This window comes from Athene cunicularia, assembly GCF_003259725.1.
Source record: "Athene cunicularia isolate RWA chromosome 2 unlocalized genomic scaffold, athCun1 chr2_part1, whole genome shotgun sequence".
Taxonomy (NCBI): domain Eukaryota; kingdom Metazoa; phylum Chordata; class Aves; order Strigiformes; family Strigidae; genus Athene; species Athene cunicularia.
In genome coordinates this window covers 102,646,412-102,667,989 of record NW_020799095.1, presented here as the reverse complement: position 1 = coordinate 102,667,989, position 21,578 = coordinate 102,646,412, and the positions used below count along the sequence as shown (strand labels likewise).

At 37.1% G+C, this 21,578-nt stretch overlaps 1 protein-coding gene across 5 annotated transcripts in view; it reads left to right on the top strand.

The window, feature by feature from the left end:
* The window catches only part of ROCK1 (Rho associated coiled-coil containing protein kinase 1), a 93,483-nt gene that overhangs the window by 61,508 nt on the left and 10,397 nt on the right, over positions 1-21,578 (top strand). For 2 of the 5 annotated variants that reach the window (XM_026842044.1, XM_026842043.1), the window contains exons 21-28: positions 63-132; positions 1,510-1,604; positions 3,443-3,608; positions 5,226-5,319; positions 8,200-8,288; positions 8,648-8,836; positions 9,360-9,525; positions 17,220-17,290. In XM_026842044.1, the coding sequence (XP_026697845.1) occupies positions 63-132; positions 1,510-1,604; positions 3,443-3,608; positions 5,226-5,319; positions 8,200-8,288; positions 8,648-8,836; positions 9,360-9,525; positions 17,220-17,290 (940 nt within the window). Of the gene's footprint in view, positions 1-62; positions 133-1,509; positions 1,605-3,442; positions 3,609-5,225; positions 5,320-8,199; positions 8,289-8,647; positions 8,837-9,359; positions 9,526-11,652; positions 13,372-16,657; positions 16,707-17,219; positions 17,291-21,578 lie in introns of those variants that run through there. The other 3 variants (XR_003397728.1, XR_003397729.1, XM_026842045.1) reach the window with 3 other exon arrangements.

Below are 21,578 nucleotides of genomic sequence, written 5' to 3'. Positions count from 1 at the left end.
TAGAAACAGTAATTAGTTAGTAGGTGACTTTTTACATGTTTTCCTTTTTTATTTCTTTAAAGACAGTACAGAGGAAATGAAGGTCAAATGCGTGAGCTTCAGGATCAGCTTGAGGCTGAGCAGTATTTTTCGGTAAGACTTGCGAAGAATTGTGAGTACTATGTTTTGACATTAAATCATTGAACAGCAAATAGTTTGACATATTAAAATTTTTTAAATGTAAATAACCTGTAATAAATCATCAATTCACAAAATCCTGCTTGAAATACAACGTGAACAAAAAAATTAAAGAACATTAGATAGTCTATCTAGTATGTTGCTTTGTAGTTATTTGTCAAATCTTATGTATTAAAATGAGTAACTCTTACCTGAATTGCTAATCAGAGTAGTTCCTGTCTTGAGTTTGTGATAGAGGTAGTTTTCTGATGTAATTGCGAACTTTGTAGAGAGTTCAAAATCTTCATACATACTGGAATATATTTTGTGCTATTGATCTACCATAAGTATATTTAAGAGCCATAGATCCAATAGCATTCTGCACATATTCCTCATCCATCTAAAAAGATACTGTATTCTCTGTATCCGAGTCCCCGAAGAGCCTTATTCGGTACTCCAGGTAGCCAAAATTTTTACTGCATAGGTTTAGTTTAGTTTGTTTCATTTCTGGGAAAAGAAACAATAGCATGAGATGCTCTATGAACTTTGCATACATTTGTGACTATGGACAGTTTCATTTCACTTAGGGAAGTGCTTTTTAAATTCAGTTCTTCCTTGGAGGGGCAATAAAAATATTTGTGTCTTACTAAACTGTGTATGATTGTAATTTCATTATGTGTTACAGATTCTTGTGCATTTTTCAGTAACATACTACTAATAAGAAGATCCAGAGTATTGTTTTATTCTTTTTTTTTTTCACTAGCATCTAGTTCAAATAGGACATTTCCTCATTCAGTCTGAATATTTAGCAAAAGTACTTTACTGTAGAAGATCAAATTTTAACTTTCAGAATATGGTGTTAATAACAATATAGTTAGTAAGAACAGAAGTAATTCACATAAATTCTTGAATCAGTTAAGACAAAGTCAGTCTGTACACAAAAACAGTCTAAGAGAAAAGATACATGGATTAAAAAAAAAATGCAGCGGGTGAAAGTATAGGACAGTATTAGGCTTTTTTGACTAATGTTTTGAGACAGTGATGCTACAAGAGAATGCAGTTTTGTCCTGTTGTCTGCAAGAGACCTGCTCAGCTGTGTCCCAGTGCCTTCCTTCCCTTTTGTCATCAGGTGTGATTGTACAACTGTGTAGGAAACCAGACTAGAAAATTGAAAACTAACGTGGTTGCATCTGTTCCCTACACAAGGGAGACTGGAAAGGAGCGTCTCAGGCAGGAAGGAGGAAATTCCATTAAAGACAGTACTGGCATGTGTTGGGGTTTGAAAGATTCAAACCAATTAAGAATTTCACATTGGAATTTGAGTAATAATTTTTTTTATGCTTTCTTTTACAGACACTTTACAAAACTCAGGTTAAGGAACTGAAAGAAGAAATTGATGAAAAGAATAAAGAAACTCAAAGAAAAATGCAGGAGTTGCAAAATGAAAAGTATGTCCACCATGTTTCTTAAATAAACATAAGTTTTTCCATATGGTCTCACTCATGAGTTTGAATCAGATTTAAAATGTTTCATTTCTTTAGAAAAAAGACAGGTCTCTCAGTTGTTCCATAACTCCTTATAAGATGGCACATACATAGGATGTTACCTATGGTGACTGACAAAGCCAGATATAGTTATTTTTATTTGCTTTGGACTCCTATTTGTAATGTCTGGAAGAAGAGTGATGGCTTCTGAAAATTTAGGAAGATGCAAAATTTTGAAAAAAAACATTCCAATTTATGGTAATCATCTTACTTGTGTAATATCTTTTTTTATTTGACTATATGATCCCGATAATTACTTGGTATATTTCTATAGCCAATAAAATAGTTTGAGAAAAAGATAATAAAAGTACTTTGAATTGTAAGTTTAGTATGCTTCTGATTACAGCAAACCCAATTAATCCAACTGTGGTTAATTGCAATTTACTATTTTCTAAGTTAGCAAAAAGATGTTTAAGCTTTTTTTTCCCCAGTTTATTTATTTATCCTGAAGAAGGAGATTGCAGCCTTATGCATGAAGCAGAGGTTCTCTCTTCTAAAGTCTGGGTCTGTTGTTCTACTTGAGCATCAACACTCTAAAACAATCTGGAGGGAGGAGGTTGTGTACAGTGTTCCTGATGCATTTCAGTGAGCTAAGAAAGCAAGAAAGAAAAGATGCTGTCCTAATAAATACAGTGTAGGAGGAAAATACCTGTTGATGCACAGTTGTTCAGGAGTAGTATCCAATTTGAAAAAAAGGAGGGAGAAGGTAGGAGAGACTTCTTTTATTCCTCTCCTGTTTTTTCCTTTTTTTCTTTTCTTCCTTATATTTATAGATTCATCTTACTTTATTCCCTCACTGCTCTCCACAGTCTTTCGTGTTCATCATAAACGTTTTTCACCTGGATACAACTATGGGAATTGTGATAACTCTTGAGTACACTTCAACAGTTACCTTTTTACAGTAGAGGCCTGTATCCACTACAGGTGTACCAAATCAGTGGACCCCATAGTAATACATATTTCATTGCGTAAATATTTTTTATTTTGTAATGTAGGAAGGGCATCTGTCATGAGCCTGTGCTACAGTAATGTATTGCCACTTCTATTTCAGCATGTTGTGGGCTGTGTCACGTGTTCCTGGGACATCTGACTTGTGGGTGCTAGACTGGCCGCTGTGCTTTATGTGGGTTTCTTTGCAGGCAAATACATAAGAGCTCTCCCTGTACTCCAAGCAACAGCAAGGAAGTTGGGCTTTTATGCTGAACTGATTAGAAGTTGTGTGTATATTAATGTGATATTTGCACCTAAGTTAATGCTCCCTGCCTCTCAAGCTGTAGATAGAATTTGCAAGTGTTTCTGCAAAAGGTTGTGTAGACATAGAACCACTGTATGTTTTCAGAAACTTTATTGTTCAAAACCAGTCTTGAACACACATCTTCATGAGCAGTAATCTTGTGTGAAGAGGTAGCTAATACTGATACGGTTAAGTAATCTTTTGATGGACCACACTGTATATACACTTTAATTTTACTTTTTATTTCTCAAAGGCAGGAGAATTTGACATCTGGTTTCCTAAGGGTTGGTGTTTCATGGGTGATTGATATTTTATTTGAATTGTAGTAAGCTTGCTGCTGTAGCTTGTGTGGTCCATTGAAAGATACAAGTGTACAGATTGTGGTTTTGTAAAGCTTGTTTTTCTTAGACTAAGATAATGACAGTTAGCTGAGTGTATCATTTGGGTTTGTTTTCCGGAAAATGTCAAATGTTTTGTATAGGAGAACAAAATCTTAATGTCTTTACAGAGAAACACTCACTACCCAGTTGGATTTAGCTGAAACCAAGGCTGAGTCAGAACGGTTGGCACGAGCACTCCTTGAAGAACAGTATTTTGAACTAAGTCAGGAAAGCAAAAAAGCAGCATCAAGACACAGGCAAGAAATGACTGATAAGGACAGCATCATAAGAAGGGTAAATTACTCTGCTGTAATTAATACCTATATGTATCTTCCAGAAGGAAACAGAAATGTATGTTTTTATTTTAATTTAAAAAGTTTTGTTGTGATTGTAAGTGATAACTATTTAAGAATCTAAGTTTTGGGCTCAATTGGAACCTTAAATATTTAAATCCCATCATATGAACTCCCAAAGAAATGCAGACTTGATGATTCTGAGGTGAAGCCAGAATGAAAGTCAAGTGAATGTCTGTAATTCAGTTAAGTCTTTTCTGATTATTTCTTGTCATTGCCCAGTCTATTATTTAAATCTTGTAAATTTGTGGAGCTGTGTATTACAGTTTGTTATTACAAAGTAACTTAGTCTTTAAAAAAAAATACTTGAAAGTCTTGAGTTGCTTCCTACTGGTAAACTGTTAAAAAAAACCCTGACAGAAACAACCCTCAAACTGTAATTTTTGAAGATACTTTACAGCGTAGCTCTTAGGTATTAGTATCAAGTTGATAAATGTCTTAACTGAGGAGTTTCAAATAGCAAACCATATATAGCATAGTTATCATTATTGTTTTCTCCCATTTAGCATCAGCTTGTGCAGATATTCTTAAGAATCCTGGGGGTGTAAAACTTGAGTAAAATTCTGGGTGTAACCAAACCCATATTGGTTGCTCAAAGCTTTCTTTTAGTACTGCTGTGGATATTATATCTCTGTGTAAAGATAGTGGAAGTAGTGTGTGTTTATGCATGTTTTGTTTTATAAGCTTGATATCTCCAGGATGCCACTTTTTCATAAGAAGCATTCAGAAGACTGTCTCTCTGTGGCATTGAAGGAATACCTTCTTGCCACTATGTTGTTGGTTTCAAATATTCTGGTAATTTTGTCAGACAGTTCAATGCACAATCATTTTTGCAGGCTTCAAACAAAACCTTTTTTTCAGGAATGCAGTTATGTCTGGTTTTAATACGTATTTGTTAAGTGGTTAGCAAAGTGATCCTGACTCTGGCAGCTAACATATTCAAAGTGTAATGGTTTCCCTTTCCATTTTTTTTTTTGCGAACATATGTACGTATTTTCCTATGTATGCTTTGAATTAGACCAAATGTAGTTTTATTTTTACGATGATTTATACCTCTTTTTATGGTATATGACAACTATTTAGCAGCAGATGCCACAAATCTGCTCTAGCCTTGAATGCTGGAGTTATGTCATCTATCAGCTGCTTTTCTGTCTGGATTCAGGGTACCATGGTTCTAGGTACTACTACTTCCAAAGTACTACAAATTAACTGAAAATTGACACATTCAATAACTGACAATCTTAATTTTGCTTAAATTGAGTTTTTAGTTATATACTACAGTGTTGTCAGTTCTGCAAAGATCATTTAAGAAAAAAAAATTCTTTCTGGGACAGGTTTATTTTGAGCCTTCTGGTAAATCAAGACAGCTTAGAAGAAAAGTACCATTTTAAAAAACCTTGGGTTTGAAAGGTAAACAGATTTTTTTGTATATAATCTGAGGAAGGCATTCCAAGTAAATGGCTGTTACAGATTTAAGGGTATTTTAAATAATGGTATTATAAATATTTTTGGAATTTATGGCATGTTTTTTATTTAAAATGTGTTTGTTTTCATTTAGCTGGAAGAAACTAATAACACATTAACCAAAGATGTTGATTTAATAACAAAGGAAAATTCAGAGATCAGTGAAAAAATTAAGAAACAGGAAGAAGGTATGTCATGTTTTGAGTTTTAATTTATCTGTTATGAAGCACAGTTGACTTTGAAGCATATGTGGTAAAATGGAAAATGAGTGAAGACGCTGCTATTTATCTTGCCTATTATTTTGGGCTTGATGAAAAATAATGCAAGTCATTGTTTTAATTTTGAAAATATATCTTTCATGTAAATTGCACCAATTTTTAGAAAGGAGGACTCTGGGAACTACTGACCTGTCAGCCTCACCTCTGTGCCTGGAATGGAACAGATCCTCCTAGGAGCTGTGCTAAGTCACATGGAGGACAGGGAGGTGATTCGAGACAGCCAGCATGGCTTCACCAAGGGCAAGTCCTGCCTGACCAAGCTAGGGGCCTTCTGTGGTGGAGTGACTGCATCAGTGGGCAAGGGACGAGCTATGGATGTCATCTGTCTGGACTTCTATAAGGCCTTTGACATGGTCCCCCCCAACATCCTTCTCTGTAAATTGGAGAGAGATGTATTTGATGGATGTTCGGTGGATGTGAAGTAGGTTGAATTGTCACATCCAGAGGGTAGTGGTCAACAGCTTGATGTCTAGATGGATATTGGTGACAAGTGGTGTCCCTCGGGGGTCTGTACTGGGACCAGTACTGCTTAATACCTTCATCAGTGATAGAGACATCAAACCCATGAGATTGAGTGCACCCTCAGCACATTTGCAAACCACACCACATAGCTTGGTGTTGCTGACACTCCTGAAGGATGATGGGATGGCTTCCAGAGGGACCTGGACAAGCTCAAGAAGTGGGCCTGTGTGAATCTCATGAGGTTCAACAAAGCTGAGTGCAAGGTCCTGCACATGGGTTGTAGCAATCCTCAATATTAGTATGGACTAGAGAAGGAACACATGGAGAGCAGCCCTGCTGAGAAGGACTTGGGGGTGCTGGTGGATGAAAAAGCTGGACACGAGCTGGCAGTGTGTGCTTGCAGCCCAAAAATTCAACCATATCCTGGGCTGTGTTAAGAGAAGTGTGGCTGGCAGGTTGAGGGAGGTGATTCTCCCCCTCTACTCCATGCTCATGAAACCCCACCTGGGTACTGTGTCCAGCTCCAGGGTCCACAGTACAAGAAAGACGTGGACCTGTTGGAGTGAGTCCAGAGGAGGCCACAAAGATGATCAGAAGGCTGGAACACCTCCCCTGTGAAGACAGGCTGAGAGAGATGGGGCTGTTCAGCCTGGAGAAGAGAAGGCTCCGGGGAGACCTTATTGCAGCCTTCCAGTACTTAGAATGGGGCTACAGGAAAGATGGGGACAAACATTTTAGCAGGGCCTGTTGAGATAGGACAAGGGTAATGGTTTTAAATTAAAGAGATCAGTTTCAGACTAGATATAACGAAGAAATTTTTTACAATGAGGATGGTGAAACACTGGAACAGATTGCCCAGAGGTGGCAGATGCCCCCTCTCCGGAAACATTCAAGGTCAGGTGGTATGGGGCTCTGAGAAACCTGATCTAGTTGAAGATGTCCCTCCTTATTTCAGGGGACTGGACTTAGATGACCAGTTGAATTTAGATGACCTTTAAAGGTCCCTTTCAACTCAAACTGTTCCATGTCTGTAAATTGCCACTCCTACTGTATTGCTTCCATTTCTATGCACTGCCTTTATTGTTGAAAACAATTAAAACCTTAGCTGTAGCAGGTAGGAAAAAGTGAGTTTCTGCTTGCACTGCTTCTTCACTTGTTTTAAAACAAGTTGGTGCCAAGTTTCTGGAGACATAGTCAGGAATGCCTGTACAGTACATCTCATCCATATATTGTCTGTCTAACCCCCTTCTCCCAGCCATGCTCTTGTATGTATGGAAGTTATTAAAGACAAGTATTTCACTGATTTCTTATTGCACACAATGTATTTATTAAAGTTTTTGTTTCTATCTCCAGTATTTACAGTAGATCAGTATCAGTATTTCAATTTCCTTAAGATCTCACCTAGATTCAGAATCTGAGTTGTGATCTCATGCGTATCAGTGGAGTAGCATTCTATTTACATGCATTCTCACTATATGGGATGTTAGTTTATTCAGTTTACTTCTGTGGTTTTGCATTTGACTAAGCATAAAATTGGAATGCATGTTTTAATATCTGTTGATTGTGAGAGTGAAGGCCTTATTGGTTATATTGCCAGTGTTGTTGCAAGCACTATGTAGGCAGGAAGGCATGCTAAAATATCTTCCTTTAGTTCTGCTTTTCCATCATAGCAGGGATTGGGTGAGTAAGCAGTTGTCAGTATTTTTTAGTTTATGGAGTTTGCTACTTTCAAATACTTGAAAATTTTTCTTTAACTCTTTGTAGTCTTGATGAAGAGATCCTTATCAGCGAGATGTATATTTCTAGAAACTTCAGGAGAATAGATGGGTAGAATTGACTAACTGGTGTGGGAAAGGGTGTGTATGTGTGTGGGGGTGTGTGTCTGAGGAATGTAACAGAGTCATTCCTTGTTTAAAGAAACCCTTTCCCCCCATGTTTTATTTGTGCCTGATTTGAGAATCTCTTCTGAATGTGAATCCAGTCACATCAGTTTTATTCTGTGTGGGGACTGACTTAATTTTTGGTGCTGCAGAAATACTTTTGGTAGTGCAAACAAAGTGGGGCAACAAACAGTCATTGCCAGGAAACAAAAATACATATTTTGGCTTTAGTGTTTCATCTTGGTGCCTTTCTCATATATCCTTCTGGTAATTTTCTGTCATTACTGAAGCACTAAACTGGTAAACTTTATCGCTGCAAAGTGTATTTTGCACATTAAGTGACATGAGTGGAAAAAAAAAAAAAAAGTTATGCAGTTGTAGAAGTGATTAAGCTTAGAAATATTTACCTTGTCCTAAAATCCCTCAAAGCTGAATATTATTTTAACAGAATATAAAATGAAAAAAGAGGAGGAGATCAATAATATTAGAATGCATTATGAGAAGAGCATTAACACTGAAAGAACTCTGAAGACACAGGTACAACTTTTTATGCAATTTAATAACAATAATTACTTTGCATATCAGATATTTTGTTTGTTTTTTGTGCAACTGACTCTTTAGTTCCTTTGAGATTAATTTATATTAACCATGATATATAATATGCATTATTGATGTTTACAGTTGAAAGAAAAATTTTGCTACTGTGTACTTTTCAGTATTGCTTCTAGTGTGCATTAAGGGCCATTTATGCTGATGAAGATTTTTTTTTTTTTTTTTTTTTTTTTTTTTTTAAAAAATTCAAGTCCTGTAACTAGAGGAACTTGGAACGTTTGTATGAACCATACTTGCATATATAATTTTTTCTTACTGTTTTTCTTTTTTCTCTTTCAAAACAGGCTGTCAACAAGCTGGCTGAGATAATGAATCGGAAAGATTTTAAAATAGACAGAAAGAAAGCTAATATGCAAGATTTGAGGAAGAAAGAGAAGGAAAATCGAAAGCTCCAATTAGAGCTTAATCAAGAAAAAGAGAAATTCAATCAGATGGTAGTGAAATACCAAAAGGAACTCAATGAAATGCAAGCGGTAAAATAATCTTAATTTTTTTTTTTGTCACATTGTGGAATTCTCTCTGCAGGAAGAACGTATAGCTCCTAGTTTACTTGAAAAAACAAGAAGTTCTCTTTCAGATGTTCTAGGCTACAGAATTTTAGGGAGGCAGAGAACTTGACAAGTGTTCAGCTGAGCTTGTTGTCATTCATTTCCCCTTTCTAAATTCTTAACTGTGGAAGTTACTGACCTATTATGAAGACTAAAAAACTGAATAGATAGTGTAGCAATACTATCTATGCAGTTTATCTCACTGGTAGGTGGTGTCCTTTTCAAAACAAATGGTAATTTAATAGATTAATCAGACTGTTTTGTACTTGAATGCATTGCTGGATCTTTATTATTTTTTTTCCAAGGCTGAACAAACACTTCTATAATAGTTTATGCTGTCAAAATTATCTAGAGATATTTTAAAACATCATAATGAGTTTTACTTTCAGAATGTTTTGCTGCGATAATTTTGATACCAAAGTAACTATGCATGTGTATATAAATATAGCAACTGGCAGAAGAATCTACATACAGGAATGAGCTCCAGATGCAGCTGGATAGTAAAGAGAGTGACATAGAACAACTACGAAGGAAAATTTTGGACCTCCAGCAAGGAATGGATTCTACCAGTGTTGCTAGTCTCCAGACAGATGAAACAGATGGAAATCTTTCAGGTAAGAGGAAAGCATATTTGAACCACTTGATTTTGTGTATATATAACAGCTTTGGAAGCTAGTGTTTCAAACCAAGTTACTGCCTTTTAAAGTCTTCTGGCTGTCTCTTTCTATATCACATCTCCACTTTTTTTTTTTATTTCATAGTTTATCTGCTTATACTTAAGTCTTAATTTCTTCTCGTATCACTCCTCCCACTGTATGGCTTGGCATTAGCATTTTTATCCACTTCCGTGGAAAGAATATCCTTACATTTGCTACTGGTTGATTATAGTGGATACAAATACAGTGTCCAGTGAATAGAATACAGGGCCAGCTTCCACAACATCATGATTGTATTTCATAGCCTGAATGTAAAATTGCCTTTACCTTGTTTGTTCTTACTCACAGTCATGTAGCACCTTTATGACAAAGCAATAATTGCCAATGGGAAAAATTATTGTAGGAATTTCCATAATGCATTTATGGTCATATGGTACTCTGATTTAGCAGATTAAAATAAGAACAAACAATACAGTATAGCTTGCCATTTCCATGTAGTGTCAGCTCCAGGCACTGTATTTTGAGACCTACTGTTACACTGGTTAGTGATTTCTTCCTCCCCAGTGTTCGAAAAGCGTAATCAGTACTTTTGTGAGATCCACTCCTGTATCTCTAGATACAGGAAAAAGTCTTTAGTGATAATAAGCTGTGCTTAAGAACCCCCATATGATGGAGCTTGGTTTATTTTTATATAGTTAAGTAATTTTTATAATTCATCATTAAATTCTTAATAAATGCTTGTCTTACAGACTGATTTTTTTTATTATAGAAAAATATATTCAAACATAAAAATAGAATTCTATTTTGGCTATTTTAAGACTTCAGTGGAGGGGTGATCAGATAAAATTAAATAGAATCATATTAGGTGTCTCTTTTCCCATTAATGAAATTCGTGCTGCTCAGATTGCCACATTCTAGAGTGTTTCCAGGGGTCTTGAAGTCATTGAAATTTCAACTGAGTTACAAGACTTAGTATATGTTTCTCTTTACTTGGTACTTTTTGTCTCTGCTTTTGTGTCCTGTCTTCCCCTAGTATATTTTTAGATTTTCTTTTTTAGCTAGTATTTAAATTCTGTTCTAGAAGAGATTTTCATTCAGATGATATAGTCTTCTCTTTCACAACTTCAATTCTGTTCAAGAAGCCTTTTGCACTCTGAAGTTTGATCTGTAAAACCCTTAGGCAGTCGCCATCTTGTAAAATAAATTTCTATTTTACTGCTTTTGAAAACATCTTCTGGGCCAAACTTCTATCAAAACTCAGTACTGGGAATTCTTAAGAGCTACTAGATTAGCAAAACAACGTTTTGCTCTTTTCTTAGCTGTAACCTGCTAGGACCTCCCTCCGATATTTCTGAACTGTTAGTATTTCTCAGGACTTTTTCTCTTAGATACTAATTCTCAGTGTATTCCATTTAATTGTGGTAAAAAAGTCAGAGGGGGTTTTACTTAAAGTGTTTTTTTCCCCCTCAAATTACTATTTGGAATCAAGCTTTATGTTTGACAGTGTCTCCTAAATGAAAAACACTTTAGTTCATATTTTTTTCATTAAAGAATTCTGAACTTGTGTAAATCGAGAGCTTAATTTTTTCTGCAAGAAAACAACTATATGAATGGGTAGTTTTGAACTTCCTCACTTTCCTTCTCAGCCATTTTCAGCATAAAGGCTGTTGTGTATTACACTGAAAAAATCTAGTACCTCCATCTGGGCATTAGCATTTTCCCTGTTTTTTTCTTAAGGGCAATAGTATGTCAGTTGACCCTGTTGTCTCTTAGATCTTGGAAAGACTGTAGAAGTAAGCACTTTCTTTATCTGCCTCATTAAGGTACGTTATTTTCTGGAGACGTGTGCAGTCAGCTTCTGGCTGTATGACCTGCCACTTCAATTTTGGGGCAGAGATTTCGGTATGTGCAATACCTTTTCAAATCAGCTGTAACTCTTCCATTGTTAATTAGAACATCACAATTACTTGAAGTTCTTGTGATACTCGTCTTCTATACTCATGACCCCTCTATTTCATTTTTACTAGCCTTTCACTTCTTTTTTTGTGCTTTTCTCTACACATGCCTCTGATTTTTTTACTGCAGTTGTGCTGGTGTGCTCCTCTGTCATACAGGTAGGACCTCTAATAGATATTATTAGGACTTTTCTAGATTTAGATCATGTTTCTACATGCTGCTTTTTTTTTTTTTTTTTAGCGAGGCTCTGAGTTGATCAAGATCTGAGTAAGAAGCCATATAGGTAATTAAAAGATTAAGTGACATTGGTGTAGTCAGATTTCACATGTTTGTTAAAGAGCCAAGCAGAGGGCAGAGAATGAGTGCACTACCATCACGAGGAGAAAAAAATGCCTGTCTTCAAAGTAGAAATACCCCATGTCACAGAAAGAAGAAATTATCCAGCATGTAGTTATTTTTCTGCAAACCAAGTAATTAGTCTTCAAAACAGAAGGTGGCATACTGCAGCAGTTCATTTGCTACAATTCAGCTGTATGAAGTTGTTTGTCTTCAACTGTGCTAAATTTCTATCACTTGTATAGCCCAAACACAGAAATTCCTTCAGAGCACCTTGAATAGCATCTTGTCTAAGAGGTGGGTCTGATGAGAAACCTATTGACTACTCTAGCTGATGCATCTGTTCTTAAGGCAAAGACATTCCTTAAAAATTTTTAAGGCAAATAAGCGGTAGAATTACTAAATAAGTAATTATAGCATGATTTATTCAGTTTCCTGTCATAGTAAAAACATCACTAGGGAAAAAATGAAAACAAAAAATAATATAAATATGTATGAAAGAATGATTCCATGGTCTCAATTCTGGTGATGGGCGGTTCCTGATTTAATTGAGAAAAATCTTGGTATGAAGCACCATGATAGTTATGTTGGCAGAATTTCTGAGACACACCTGTTTCTCAGGCATATTCCACTGTCGTCCTGCATGGCAGAGAGGTTCAGGCTATAAGGTAGTGTCTTGTCTGATCAGGGAGCTTAGGTTACCAGCCACCAGAGAGGCTGCAAGAGTAGAATTCAAAACTTAGAGGAAGAGCGTCTTGTAAAATTCTGGAGTCAGAAGGCTTTGCAGTCTTTGAGTAAACTCAGGGTAATACTAAAATGAATTCCTAATATTCAGAAATAAGGAAAAATTTCCTGTATTTGGAGGTAGATACAAAGAAATCCCATGGTAACACACCTTACAGGTGCATCTCACTTGGAGATGGTTCTTCTCTGTTGTTGAGCTAAATACCCCCTCAAGTTCTGATAGCTCCCAAGGCAACTTACGCTCTCCCAAGGTAGGTATTAGCTTGTTTAGACAGTCCAGGCTGTTTTCAGGCTTTTGCTTCACCAGATGGGAAAGACCATGATGTGGAAGAAGGTCTTCCTTGTATTCAGTTACAGGCATTTTTTGTAAGTCTCACTCCTGAATATTGATTCGGATAGCACCTCACGTTTCAGTCAATGTCTCCAGTGTTAATAGAGTTAGTTCCTTGCCGAAACAGCTGATATACTTGCTTTTTAATGATGCTTTTGGAATTCCTCTTCCTCCTGGCTGGACTTAGGAAGTCTTAATACTTACATGATTGTAAACAGAATTCTTTGTTGACAAAACATAATGAGAAACTTACGGGTTTTTTTTCCTGTTATAGGGCCCTTAACCTATTGTAAATTAATTGTTTTCATCTGATTGGCAAGATTAAGAATTGAGCTGCCCTACAGGTTTAACTGCAGCACATAATATTTTACAGTGTATGTTATAAATCATGTTTTATACAAAGATAGGATGGAATAGTAAATGTGGACCATTTAAGCCAACGGGGTGGTGTTTGGTTTTTTTTTTTTCCTTAATTTTTTTTTTTGATTTATTAAGGTGGGACACAGATACAGCTTTCTGAGATAGGTGATGGGTACTTGTAGCTGAATAAACCTCAAAGCAAAATCCAGACAGCAATACTTGGTGAGATCCACATGAAATTACAATAAGGCAGTCTGAGGAAGGAGAGACTCAAATAGGAAGACTGGAAAGAATTAGCAAGGTAGCATCTTGGTTTTTGGTTGCTATGGAAGAGTGTGAGGAGTAGAAATTCTTGAACATTGAAAAGAGATGCTTTACTGCTCATGAAGGTGCCTGTATTAGCTCCAGAACAACAAAACTGCTTGATGAGTCAGTACGGTCATGGTTGTCTTGTATGATTTTATTTGAAGACTTACAGTTAGAACTCACATTTATCATACTGAATCTTGATGAATCCTGGCAACCATGAAGATGTTTAGAATGCAAATCTACATTTTAATATATATTCAGAGATAACTGTAAGATCTGTAGACTTCATGGAATTCTTTCTTCATATCCTGTTCTGGTCCAGCTAGCCATCAGGTATTTTTGAGGCCTATCTTGGATTTTCTGGATTGGAAATGTGAAGTATCAATTCTGGGATTCTTTCCAAAATACAGACAAGTTGTCAGGCAGAAGTTGTGAGCCTGTTTTTAGAGACAGGAATGGAAGATTCTTTTTCATAGTCTAGATACCCCATATTTTCTTAATTACTTAATCGGAACACTCATAAATATTATTCTTTTGGATCAAATATTTGTGAAATCGCCAGATGAGCATTTGCAGTTGTGCTAGCTAACTCTGTCAAGGGAAATTAAAATACACTATAAATATTGCTTGAGACAAACCTTTGTGGCAAGGTTGGAATGAAAGGGCTCATCTACCCTTTCAGGAGTACATTTGGTTCCAGACGACTGTTAGCTTTGTTGAAAAGGAGTATGTTCAGAAACTGTTATTTTCAACTGCAGGATGTTATTCACAGCTCAGAAATAATCTCTCATGCAAATAGAATTTGCTCACTAAAATAGATTTATAGTAGACAGAAAAGAATGTGAAACAATTTCTTTGTAATAGCTCATCCACTTTTTGTTTCCTTTGAAATTTCTTTCAGAACGTGCTGTAATAGAAGTGACTTAGAATAACTACTCACACTGTCTCTATAAGCAACGTAGTACCTGGTGCATCTTTTAAAGTTTATCATTATTGGATCTTTCCAGATTTTCGTATACCACAATTTCCACAAGTGCATGCTTATTCCTTTTGAATTGCAGTCATAGAATCATAGCATGGTTTGGGTTGGAAGGAACCTTAAAGATCATCTAGTTCCAATCCCCTGCCATGGGCAGGGACACCTTCCACCAGACCAGGCTGCTCAAAGCCCCGTCCAACCTGGCCTTGAACACTGCCAGGGAGGGGGCAGCCACAGCTTCTCTGGGCAACCTGTTCCAGTGTCTCACCACTCTCATAGTGAAGAATTTCTTCCTTATACCTAATCTAAATCTACTCTCAGTTTAAAACCATTATCCCTCATCCTATCACTACACTCCCTGATAAAGAGTCCCTCCCCATCTTTCCTGTAGCCCCCTTTAAGTACTAGAAAGTCGCTATAGGGTCTCCCCAGAGCCTTCTCTTCTCCAGGCTGAACAACCCCAACTCTCTCAGCCTGTCCTCACAGGGGAGGTGCTCCAGCTCCCTCATCATCTTCATGGGTCTTCGCTGGACCTACTCAGGCAGGTTTGTGTCTTTCCTGTGCTGGGGCCCCCAGAGCTGGACACAGTACTCCAGGTCGGGTTTCCTGAACATGGAGTAGAAGGGGAGAAAGACCTCCCTTGACGCTTCCTTTGGTGCAGGCCAGGGCTGGCCTTCTGGACTGCAAAGGCACATTGCTGGGTCACACTGAGTTTCTTGTCAACCAACACCCCTAAGTCCTTTTCCACAGGGCTGCTCTCAATCCACTCATTGCCCAGTCTGTGTCTGTGCTTGAGATTGCCCTACCCCATTTGGAGGACCTTGCATGTAGTTGTCCATACTGTGTTTCTTTTGAATTGCAGTTGTTCATACTATGTTAACAGCAATTAATCACTTGTTTTGCAATGGAGGACTTGAGTTTTAGGATATTTCTAAAACTGGAAGAAGATTCTCTTGATGTAAAAACTAATCAAAGTATTCAGAACAGGGCAAGCACTATCTGTGATGCCTGCAGACATGAAGGAAATAGAATTCCTTTTTCAAATCTGCTGAATATCAAGAATTGGCCGTGGGTCTGGGGGGAGGGGGGGTGTGAAATCCCACACCCTCCCAATTCTTATCCAATAAGAGAAGCAGGGAAATGCCAATTTCCTTCATGTTTCCAGGAAGGTTTTTTACTGGAATGAGTTCTGCTAACATGCCTTTTTTCCAATTAGAATTCCAATAGTTCAGTGGTCCCCCAATATTTTGAAGTTACTCTGTGTGGAGAAATGTTAGGAAATTATTCTATATTTTCAAGGGTAGACAATTCTAAATATTATACGCTGTAAGGCTGGTGTGGGAAGGGTTTTTTTATAGGCCTAATTTTAATGCTTTATACAAGGCTAGGCTGTCAGTCTTGCTGTAATGTTATGTAACAACGTGTATGGACAAGATCTTTTATATGTTTGGATGTATTTCCAGGTCTTGGGATACACCTCACATAGTTAGCCCTGAAAGATAAAAGGGACCAGTAGCTCCTTCTTACATAAATATTTGTGAAGAATGTTTCAGCAAATTTTAAATGTTTTTGAATTTTTCAGTGCTGTTAGTTAAATTTATTGTAATGAACGCATACATTAGCTATTGGCACTATTTCTGTACTCTGACAATTTTTTCACAAATCACATTTTTTACAACAATTTTTTAAAATTTACAAAATTCTTCTCAATTGTGAAATAAATTCATAGTTATGGAGTGCAATTTTGATTACTTCATTCTCACACTTAGAAAATTGTGAGACTTTTTACCATGTCATTTCAGATCAATGGAATAAGGATAGCTTTGCACAGCTATTACCTGGCTTCATAGTTTTAAAAATATCTATCAAAACCCAGTATCAGTTAGCTGGAAGGCTTTCTAAAAATCTATGAATCATATTAGGCAGAATGCTAATTTTCTTGTGATGCTTCTTTGTACCATTGTTAAATTATTTCAGTAGTTTCATGGTAGGAAAATACATTATTACGTTACGCTTTGGAAAATTGTCCACTGAAAATTTGAATAAAATGCTTGTCTTTTATTCTTTATATCTAGTTGATTCTTCCTGCATTCCTTATTTATTTATCTTCTATGCTTATCTTCTGTGAGTAATGGGACACCCGTGTAGCTTTGCTTGCTCTTGTGCGCTCTCCTCTTTTTTTGTTTCCCTTGGAAAATATGGTTCTGGGTTGTTTTACTTGCTGCATCTTCCTGCTGAGTAGTTTTGTACAGCCCCTCTGAATGTTAAACTATGTTTATATTGAAAATCTCTTAATCATTCTCCATTTAAGCTGTAACCCATTTTCAAAGCAAAGTCTTTGCCTGGCTCTTTGCAAACTTTACAGTGTTAGATGTTGGCCTCAAGGAAAATAGCTTCACTTAATTTTGCAGTAACTGTATAATCAAATGTTAGCTTGTGATGAAGCATGAGTAAATGCTTATGTCTTCATTGTATTTAGCTGTGCTTTTTATTCTGCTTTGCTGAATAGGTAATTGCCTATTACTGCATGTAGTACATCTTCCTTTCTAGTAATAGTTTGCTTTTTGCTGTTCTGCTTTACTATTACAAATACATAAAATTATTCAATATGCTTTATTTTTAAAAAAAACCCCACAGAATCAAGACTTGAAGGTTGGCTTTCAATACCAAACAAAGGAAATATAAAGCGGCATGGCTGGAAGAAACAGGTACAAATGGATTTTTTTTTTTTTTTTCCTTCACTCCCTTGGAAGAGTTTTAGGCAGTTGGTGAATTAGTTTTAGAGCTCAGATTTAAGAAAAACTAAATAATTAGAGTAATTTAGTGTGTATATGTTATTGGAAAAAAACCCGAAACTAACAAGAAAATTCAAGTTCAGTATGAATTCTGTAGTAAGAACACTGTGCAAATTTATGACAGGTGGTTGAGGAAATGCTTTACAGTGGACATCTTGGAACCATTAAAAATCCCATTTCTCTTTTGAGTAAGCTTCTTTATAATCCTGTTGCTGAAAAATAAGCTCTTTGTGCCCCTTGATGGCAGAGAGTAGGGAATACCATACCTGAACGTTCTAAAGGTCATGGAAGAGTACATCTCACTATAACTTGCCACGCTTGATTTCCAAGGATACTTCTGTCTCCCTCACTTTTAAAATGGTCAGTCTCTCTTGAAAAGAACTAGTTTACTCTCAGAAACTTGATCTCTGTGCTACAGTTCCCACTCTAAACAAAGCAGTAGTGTTTGGCCTCTGCAGAGGTTATGATCTGGTTGGTTGAAGCATCAAATGTTCAAATTGAGGTGCCTAGAAGCTTAGAACCAGTTTCTGATTATGTCTTCTGGCTTTCCATTTCCCCTCTTTGAACATCCTTTAGTATAACAAATTGCCAGAGTGAACATAGTCACTAGAATTTTGTAAATTTTGCAAGCACTTTGTATGAAATAGTTTATTTGCCTGCATCTTCCTTACTTACAAAGACCAGTATTGGAAATTATTCAGGTTATTCATAACGCTTTCAGAATAACTTCTGCTGAGTGGTCCTTCTCAGATACTTCTGTTTACATTTACATTTACATTCTACAAGTGTTAGAAGTGGTTCCTACAAAATTTAAAGGAGGACTTAATTCCTATCAAAGAAACACTAAAGTGTCTGTATTGGACCTTTAGCTGCTGAACTTCTTTGAAGTACTCCATTTTTCAGTTGGCTAACGTGACCTTCTTTATAGGATTGAAGTGTTTTGAGTTCCAGACATGCCTATTTTTACCTCAATATCAGACTTTCTCAGTGATGTGTCTGTAAGTTAAAACTGCCACCTATTCTAGCTTGCAGAGAGTGAGTGTTAAGCTCTGCCTTATTTCAGCTAGCGGCTGCTTAATGTATTCTCTCAGGCCCTCCAGTGAGGGGCAGTGTGAAGAAGTGCCATATTGAAAATACTTGCTTACCACAGTTTGGAACCTGGGATTTACTATAGATAGCTCAAACCTTTCCAGTTGTTTTCTGGTCTCTTTGCATTTCATTTTGTCTCCCTATCAGCAGAACTGCAGGAAATCTACAGGGCAAGGTCAAGAATGTTCTTGGTGCCATATTTGAGTCAAATGCCAGGAGTGTTTGAAGGCTCTTCAGGTGTCTCACGAAACACACCTATTTGTAAATCTGTTGCACAACTTGTTCTGTTTGATAGCTAAGGCTGCTTGATTTCTGTTGTTCCAGAATTGATTCTTCGGGTTGCTGTTAGACTTTTGGCAGTGTCTATGAACAGAAGTGTCTGTGCCTACGCACAGGTCATGTAGCTTTATTTTGCTCTGGATTATCTGAAATACTGCATCATTGTCCTATCAGAATACTTCCAGCAGCCTTTTCTGGTTGTCAACTACAAATTGAGATTATTCTTGCATACTCTGATGTTACAAGTTTTAAACTTATGATAAATACAGCTTCTATAGTGAAAGACTGTATCTGAGCTTCTTTAGGCATGTCTAGTATAGGCATATCTAGTTCTCTCAAGGTATTTTAGGCAGTTACTTCATTACTGCTTTCCTAGTTTGAATAATAGTTCTTGCACTTTGAAGGTATTTGAGCTACAGATTGATGCCTCTGTCATAAAATGAGTCATGCTGATAAGATTCCTTAAACTAGCTGAGGTTCAAACTAGTGAGGTGCCATGTTGACTTATATGTGTGTTCTGCTGGCTGAATTGTACTGCATCTTAAACAAATTGGCTTGCAGTCAGCCTTCTCAGGTACTTCTGTTCCAAATTCTGCTGTGCTTTCAGTTTTGGGGTTGGTGGGAAGTATGCAACATCAAATATAGGCATGCCCAGATCAATTTAAAGGGAAAACAGAATTGCATTAGCAGTGCAGTTGGATTGATGCCTGGGTTGTTATAACTTGAGCTGCTACATTTCTGACTCAGATGTCAGTAGCACTGCCGTTTTTGCCCCCTGCCCTCAGAGTCATTTAACCTTAGAAAGGGGTAAGCATGCAAAACTCATTTGAGAATAAATACTTGGGTTACACCCCAGGCTAACACTGAAATGTGGGTGAGCCAAATGGAGATGATAAAATACCCTTCAAAACCCACTGTAGAACAGAAATACTTCCAGATTTTTTTTGTATGTTCACAACAGGATATTGAGGCTGTGTACGTAACTCTTGTGAGGTTAAATTGTTCTTTCACCAAGACTTGTATACAGCATGATAACTGAATTCCATTGCAGTCATAATTTGCATTTGTTATAGTAGTCATCTTAAGGACTTGCTCCTGTCTGTGAAAGGCAGAGGTGCATACTTCAAAGACAAAGAAGGCATTAACTTTCTGTTGAAGTAGATCAAAGCAATTCAAGCAGGCTCTTTTTCTTCAGTGGGGAAAAATCACAAGAAGCCCACGTTACAACACAGTAGCTATTCAGGTTGATCAGGCTTTCTATTAATGAACCTTGACTGAGGGGCTTGAAAGCCCTTTTAGTCAGGGGGAAAACATCCTTTGTGGTTGTTTTAGATGCATGTCAATAACTGAGATGTACAACTGCAGCACGCAGGTTGTGTAACACATATTAAAACCAGTATTCTATAAACTTGTTAAGGTAACGTTCATATTCAGGTTTTTCAGTCAGACTCAGTCCTGTGTAATGAGGAGGTTCAACTTCCTCTTGTGGGAGGAGTCAACACCATTTACTTCTACTGTGACTACCTGCATTGTGCAGAAACCCATTCAGTTACCTGCCAAGTAATTGGAATTCAAGATGAACTGTTTGTGTATTCACTCTTGTTTTCTGTCTTCTCCCCTGCTTCTGGGTTGTATTATACCCGAATCTGGAGCTCAATATAGACAGAGCAGTCAGTCCACCTCTTTTTAATCCTTTTAGTACCTCATACTTTTTAATACATTGTTTCTAAAACATTTGAAACTGCAGGGGAGGGAACTGCCACAGCTGTCACTGAGTTTATGCTTATGAACAGTTTTAGCAAAGACATTGAACTGGCAGCTCCTGGTGAAGAGCAACAGGCAGCAAATTCTACAGCCTTGAACTCACTGGAAGTGCTTAGGTTAGAGATGTTTGATCTTAACTGTCCTCTGTGTTACAAAACTTTTTTCTGAATAGCTTGCTTTGTTTTTCCTGTCACTTGAGCACGTTTATAATTCTTTGTGACCGTGAGCGGCACTGGAACAGTGTCCATGCGCTTTAGGCTGAGGACAACATCATCCTTGGGCTTTTTGGGGCGGGAGGGTGGACACTGCAGGTATACTTAGCATTTGAGGATTCTCTAGGAATTGAGGCCTGCAGTCCAGCCCTGCTCTAAAACTCACAGTGCCTTCCCAGTAGCTCTTGCTTATTCCTCAGAATCCCATGCATTCCACTTTTTTTCAGTGGTATGGGATAGGGATAATATATTAATGATCAGATTTTGAGCAAAGACTTTTAAAACACTTGGGAAAAAAACTCCTCAATGCATTACCAAATGTTTCTGTTCTTTAAAGTCTCTACCACTCTGGAAAAAAACCTGTGTGGTTTGACCTTTAAAGCGACACGTAGCAAAATAATGTAGTTTTCTTTTCTCCTCCTTTGCAAACCTTTACCTTACTGTCTCATAATCCTAGATTTGGAATGTAGACCAGACCTCTGTTTCTGCTGATTCATGTGGTCTCTTTATTTTATTAGTCCATTAAACTGGAAGTGTAGGAAATAATTAGCTGGAGTGGTGAGAATCTCTTTTACCCTCTCAGCAGTTTGGTGCAAAGTATCAGAGAGTCCTACAGGTCTCTAGGACTAGAGAAGCTGTTTACAACTTTATTAGTGTGATAGATTCTGCACCCCAGGAGTTTCTCAGTGGTATGGTAATTTTCATAATATCACACGAGTAGCAGCTGAAATTTTTGAGTTTGTGTACAGATTTCTAGAGTCATCACAAGCATTTTGGGGTGCTCCAGTGACAATACACAGTCACTGCATCTGTCAGTAGTGTAGCTGCCTGCATGATGATTTAAATACTCCTGATAT